The 6,000-nt window shown below is 33.9% G+C and overlaps 1 protein-coding gene across 4 annotated transcripts in view; it reads right to left on the bottom strand.

Annotated features, from left to right (window-relative positions):
• Positions 1–404: 404 nt before the first annotated feature.
• KCNJ6 (potassium inwardly rectifying channel subfamily J member 6) overlaps positions 405–6,000 on the bottom strand; it is a 118,498-nt gene continuing 112,902 nt past the window's right edge. For all 4 annotated transcript variants that reach the window (XM_039369837.1, XM_039369854.1, XM_039369845.1 and 1 more), the window contains one exon: positions 405–1,464. In XM_039369837.1, the coding sequence (XP_039225771.1) occupies positions 1,139–1,464 (326 nt within the window). In that variant the 3' untranslated portion in view covers positions 405–1,138. The remainder of the gene's footprint in view (positions 1,465–6,000) is intronic.

The following is a 6,000-nucleotide window of genomic DNA, read 5'->3' as shown; positions in this document are numbered from 1 at the left end:
GTTTCCAATGATTTATAAATAACATTCAAAAATCTCCAGTGCTTACACAACTACTCCATTTCCCCATCATATTTTAAATGACACTGGTGTTTGTTTGTTTTAAAGTCCGTGATTCCTAAAAGTATTGCACTTAGCAGGAAATAACAGATCAATACACACACATGTGCAGACAAACTCCTGTGAATGACAAATGTCATACAAGAATTCTTGCTTTTGATAAGAATCAGACACAGTTAAAGTCTAACTGCACAACCCAACTAACCGTGAAAGGGTTTGACTGTTTAACATTAAAAAGAACAAGATAATTTTGTAAACAGTTTCACAGTATATCAGGAATCATGTTGTAACATCTCTGCCCTCTCCCTACCCCAGCCCCCACGCCCAATTTAGACTTATGGCTTTTTAGAGTTAGCTAAATCGTTGCTTAAAAAAACAGTGAGGTACTCTAAATAGCTGCCAGTCTGGTATGATGAAAATGGCACTTATTAATGGGGCAGTTTAAAAAGTGCCAATCAAATTCTAATAATAAATTGGTTTAAAACAGAAATGTCTTCTAGTAGTGAGTTTTTAAAGTTTTTTTTGCATCTTATTATTTTCTAAATTCTAAATCTAAGCCTAAAATTAATTACACACAAATATACATTATTTAAAGATTCTTTACTACAGTACTTTTGTACATGCTGGATTTATTATTAAACTGAAAGAGAAAGAAATTACAGAAGGCATATGTACAGTATCATATTGATCTGCAGATCTTTCTGCACATCTTGGGTCTTAAAGCTGCAATAAAGGCATATCATTTAAATCTATTTTGGAGAAATATATATATATAAATCTGGAGTTAAAGCTCAGGTCAGTAATAATTATTACCTACAGGTTCTTCATTTGTTTTTGCCCAGATCTATGTGTTTTTGCTTTTTGGTATCAAAACAAAACAAAACAAAAGCCACTCGCTTATGTATGAGAATATTGATTTCATCAACTAAAAAGTGGAACAACAAAAGGTAAAATAAAATAGGAAAATATACAATATTGCAGCTTCAACCCAAATCTCCACTGATCTTATTGATGCATTTTAGACTGCTGTTTTTTCCCCTTCTTTTGAAAGTGTTAAAGTTTTCTCTCCCATAGTTCAGTTCTAAACTTTGGATTCATTCTCTAAGTTGGCCACATCACCATTCCTTTCTGTTTGTTCTTCATGGCTCTTAGCTTCCTCTCCAGCCTCCATTTCAGCATGCTGATCTAACTGGCTTGAGACAGACCAAGTAAGGGGTAACTCTGCTCGACTGGCCATCTCAGCCAATTCTTTGGCGCTATAAGATGGGGTGTTGGTTTCATATGTCTCATGGAAATTATTATAATCAACTTCATAGAATCCATCCTCTAGGGTGAGAACAGGTGTGAAACGATAACCCCAGAGAATTTCACTGGTAATGTAAGAACTTCGGGCTTGGCATGTCATCCCTGCAAAGAAAGAAGATAGAAATTAGAAGATTAGCTAGACTCAATAGTATTAAATTTATTTATTTATCACTTTTATTTAGCTGGCCATCTCATATGACATGATTCTGGGCAGTGTACAAGTAAATCTTTTATCATTGGTTTCAATTGCTTTTGTCAGCTACTTGGAATGCTTTTTCATGGAAGAGTGGGATAAATACATTTTTAAATAAGTATACTTACTATGATTTATACTTTGCTAAGGTCCAAGGAAAAGCATGACAGATTTTAAAAATTTAAGATTTAATAGCATGCAAAAATGATGATCTTATATTCAATTTAGAAAAACAACTTTACAAATAGTCCTTGTTTAGCAAATGCCAATTTTATTAAACACTATAATTATAACAGAAAAAACTAATTCAAACTGAACATACAAGAATAAAAAGAATGGAAAGTGCAGAAAAGAAAGAAAAAATGAAGTAATAGAAAAAGGAATAGAAAAGAAAGAAAAGTACAAGTATATAGTAAAGAAAATAAAAAATATATATGAGGTGACTTTGCACCTTCACCACAAATATAAACATTTTTAGTAATATCTTCTCTTAAAATACAACAAATGATTTCTTCTTCATCCCATATTCCATAAAGCAAAGTCATTTCTGTCCTTGTGCCAGCAAAAAGGTTTACCAAAGTAATAACATATTTATTTTAATCTTGATCAAGAAAGCCAACTATATATTGTTTTACTTCTAACAAAGAATCTTTAGCCCATTCAATGTGTCATAGAACTTTCATTGTTTTTGTCTCTTCTCACTTCAAAACAAGCCTTTTTTGTAAATCCACTACAAAAAAAATGATCCTGTATTTGAAAATGCCGGAGTGGCATTTGGACTTGTTTCTTCTGGCCAATAATCCTGTAGAGCGCCTTTGTTCAGTCCTTCTCTCTTCCCAGCAAGCTGTTGCATTGTAATGAGGTGTTTGCTCCACCTCTTCATCTTCTGTGGCCACCAATAGTACAACACAGACGCACACACACACATATACCACACACTACACATAGCATTCAAAAGAGACAATAAAAAAGTTAAGAAGGAAACAAAAATATCAGAATAGCAGTTTATACCCAGATAGGGATTAGCAGTTGGTAAACAGTCAAGATGAAAACAATACCCTAATCAAGGAATTACCAAGGATAAAAATTCAACCAACTTGGCAGGGCAAGCTACTGTATATAAACAAGCAGCAAACCCCATACTCACTTGCATTAATAATGATACTTAGTCTGGAATGAAACATCTGCAAGTAAACAAGCAAGCTCTGAGCACCAAGGTCTCTACAGTTGAACCCTGAGCTACATATATTCTCTTCTATTGGAAACATATAATTGGAGATTGCTGTAGATATGGTAATAACCCCTGTTTCTAGTATTTCTGCCCTCTGTTATTATGCCCAGGGACTTAACTCTATAAGGTCTAAAGATCAGGTGAATCAACACCTGGTCTTTTTGAGAACCCATTCATTTTGATACACAAAGTACATCATTATCTATTTGGCAGATGGGACTCTAGCATCTCATTCTAGTAACCTAGACACTAATAGCAAACAGTTAATGCACAGTTATTTTTTCTAACCAAGCCTTCTGTTTCTGTACGTGAGTCTACTGCTGAAATGCAGCTGACCAAATCTGAGAACAGCTAGAAACAATAATAAGCTAGAGAAGCTTAACTTTTCCTGACCTATCTTTGTGTCCTTTCATTTGAAGTGTAAGAATTCTATATTTGGCTCACAACATCTCTTAATTTTAATTACTTTATTGCCTCCAAAATTGCTGATACGTTTGATATGTAGGTCTTTAGAATCCATTTATTTAAATAAGGGTTGATGACAAAAAACCTACACAAAGGACTTTAGATTAAGATTTCTCTACTGAGGAAGGTTATTCTAATGATGGCTATTACATTACTTAGTAAAAGATGTGAAAGAACATAAAATTCATAGACTTCACTGACCAGACTCTAATATTGGTAGCGTGAGAAATAAGATGAATTTGAAATTTTAATACAGGTTTAATTGGCATAACTAAGAATTAGTAGAGTAATAGCAATGATTACAATATAGCTGTCAACACTGCATTGATCTTGGCTGAAGCCATTTTTGTTTCGTTTTCGATTGCCACAGTACTGGGAGGGGGAAATGGATGGTTCTAATGTTAGACTAAACAATGTTTTGTCCCGTGGGAACCAAGGTCATTGCTGCCTGACTTTTGACGGGCTGAGCCTTCCATTAAAAAGCCTGCCAAAGTATTCTATTGGGGAACTTCTATAGTTGATTACATAGTGCTGGGGTGGGAAGTTCAACATTGTAACATTGTAATGCTTGGGAGGGAACTCCAGACTTGGTTTCACTTTTGACTGTGCCGATACTTTGTAGCCAATAAACATGTTCTTTAAGGAAACCTCTTGCCTTGGAGTTCAGCTTTTACTGGTCTCATCTATTGGAACCATGACATTAGCAATTAAGAATACAATTTGTTAAGGCTTTTTGGATTATGATTTGGTGGAACATTCAAAAGATTTTTAGAAGGAAGATAAAGTTTACTCCTCAACTATTTTTACTGGGTATTTTCGTTGATTTAAATGAAAAAGAAACTATTTTGATGTTGAATTTAGTAACTGCAGCAAGGTTATTAGTAGGTTCATATTGGAAGAAAGATTCTTTGCCTACTTTAGAAGAATGGACATTTAAAGTATCTAGTTTTGCAGAAATGGCAAAAATTTCTGCTTATTTAAAGGATCATACACAAGAAAGATATATCACTGTATGGAGAAGATGGATAGATTATATTCAGAAAAAGTATGGAATTAAAAAGTTTCATTTATTTTATGAATGAATATTATAACAAATATTATAGAGAATTGTTTTATAGGTTATGGAGTTAAAGGTTAATTATGATATTTTCTTTTTTCTTTTTTCTCTTTTTTATTATTATAAATTTTGTTATTATTAACCCTGTATTCTGCTCTGGGAAGTGAGGGAGGGGGGTTGGGGGTGGGAGGGAGGGTAAGAGGGGGGGTAAGTGTAGTATAGATAATGGTTGTTTATAGGAGTGCGGCCCGGGCACTCCCCTTATGCTGCCTTCATGGGTTTGATAGGGATGGGAGGAGAGAAGGTGTAGAGAGGAAGTAGGGTACTGAGAGGAGAGGGGGAGGGGAAAAGAGTAGGAGGGGAGGAGAGAAAGAGGAGGGAAGTAGGGAATGTTTTAAGAAAGGGTGGACGCAGCTTGGGGCGAATGGGCGGGTCGCACCAATGGTTATGAATTTATTTTATTTAAAATTAAAATTGTATTGTATTTTTATAATGTTTAAATGGAAAAAAAAATTTCAATATAAAAAAAAGAATACAATTTGTTCAAAAGTAATAGAAAGTGAGAAAATGTACTATATGTTAAAAGTAGCCACAACTAAAAGTTGATTAACATATATCCAGGTTAACAAACTTGATTAAAATAAATTGAGGAACAAGTGAAAACAGTTTACTTTTTTAACAATTAAAAATGAATGGATGAGTTATATTTTGATTACCATTTAGCTTCAGGATATAGAGTCGGGCACAAGAGCTCTTCTCTTCTCTCTGTTCTTATGTTGATACTAACAGATAAATAAGACAGGGCTGCTTGCATTGTCCTTTTGCCAAATTGTTTGAATGGTCCAATAACCCTTTCTGGAGGCAGAAACATATAACGCTACCCTCTAATAATCTCCCACCGACTGCCAAAGCAGCTTCAGGGCACTTTTACTTTCCCATGTTCTCTCCTTGAGGCTTCAGTCCATTTCAGGTAGCATCCTTGTATTTGTGGAATGCTAGCAATTTATGGGTTGTTTCACAGAAGTAGGAATGCTTTTTTAAATAAGCCAATGCCGACTACATTCTGTAGTATCTTTTAGAACTAACTTTAACCCTGATTGCTATAATAGTACTTATAATGCTATATTAATTATATACTTATACATAGAAGTAGCTGGTCTGAAATCTTGCGGAATTTTTAAAAAGTACTATATGATTTTTATTTCATTGAACTTCCTTTTCCCGATGAATGTGTTTTTTAAAAGTCCAGTGGTATATAGTTTTATTGTTTTCCCCAATAACCTGAGATAGAAGATTTTCTCCTCTAGCTTCCAAAAACAAAAAACAAAACAAAACCCCATGATCTGTTCAGGGAGTGCATATGTACTCTCTGAAATATAAATCTTCAGGGTCAGGTGAAATAATTTGCAGATGGTTTGGCCAAACCTTTTTGCTTTATTCTTAAAAATGTCAAGAAGTGCCAAGTGCCAAATTTCTCTATCTTTTGATTGTCAATAAATCTGAAACTGGATCTAAGACAATTCTGTAACAAATCATAAAGAAACCAATCTGAAAGAACTTTGAAAATAACATAAACATGAATTTGTCAAAATGAATCATATATGAATTGGATGACTATCTTAATAGATTTTGGGATATAATCTACCTCATCTTGTTTTCAGTAAAGATAAAAATCGCATACAACAGTGGGAA

The sequence above is a fragment of the Crotalus tigris genome, unplaced genomic scaffold (assembly GCF_016545835.1).
Source record: "Crotalus tigris isolate CLP2741 ecotype Arizona unplaced genomic scaffold, ASM1654583v1 scf7180000017601.7605149639:7615979, whole genome shotgun sequence".
In the NCBI taxonomy this organism is placed as follows: Eukaryota; Metazoa; Chordata; class Lepidosauria; order Squamata; family Viperidae; genus Crotalus; species Crotalus tigris.
The sequence above is the reverse complement of the archived record's forward strand: the minus strand, read 5'-3'. Positions and strand labels throughout refer to the sequence as shown.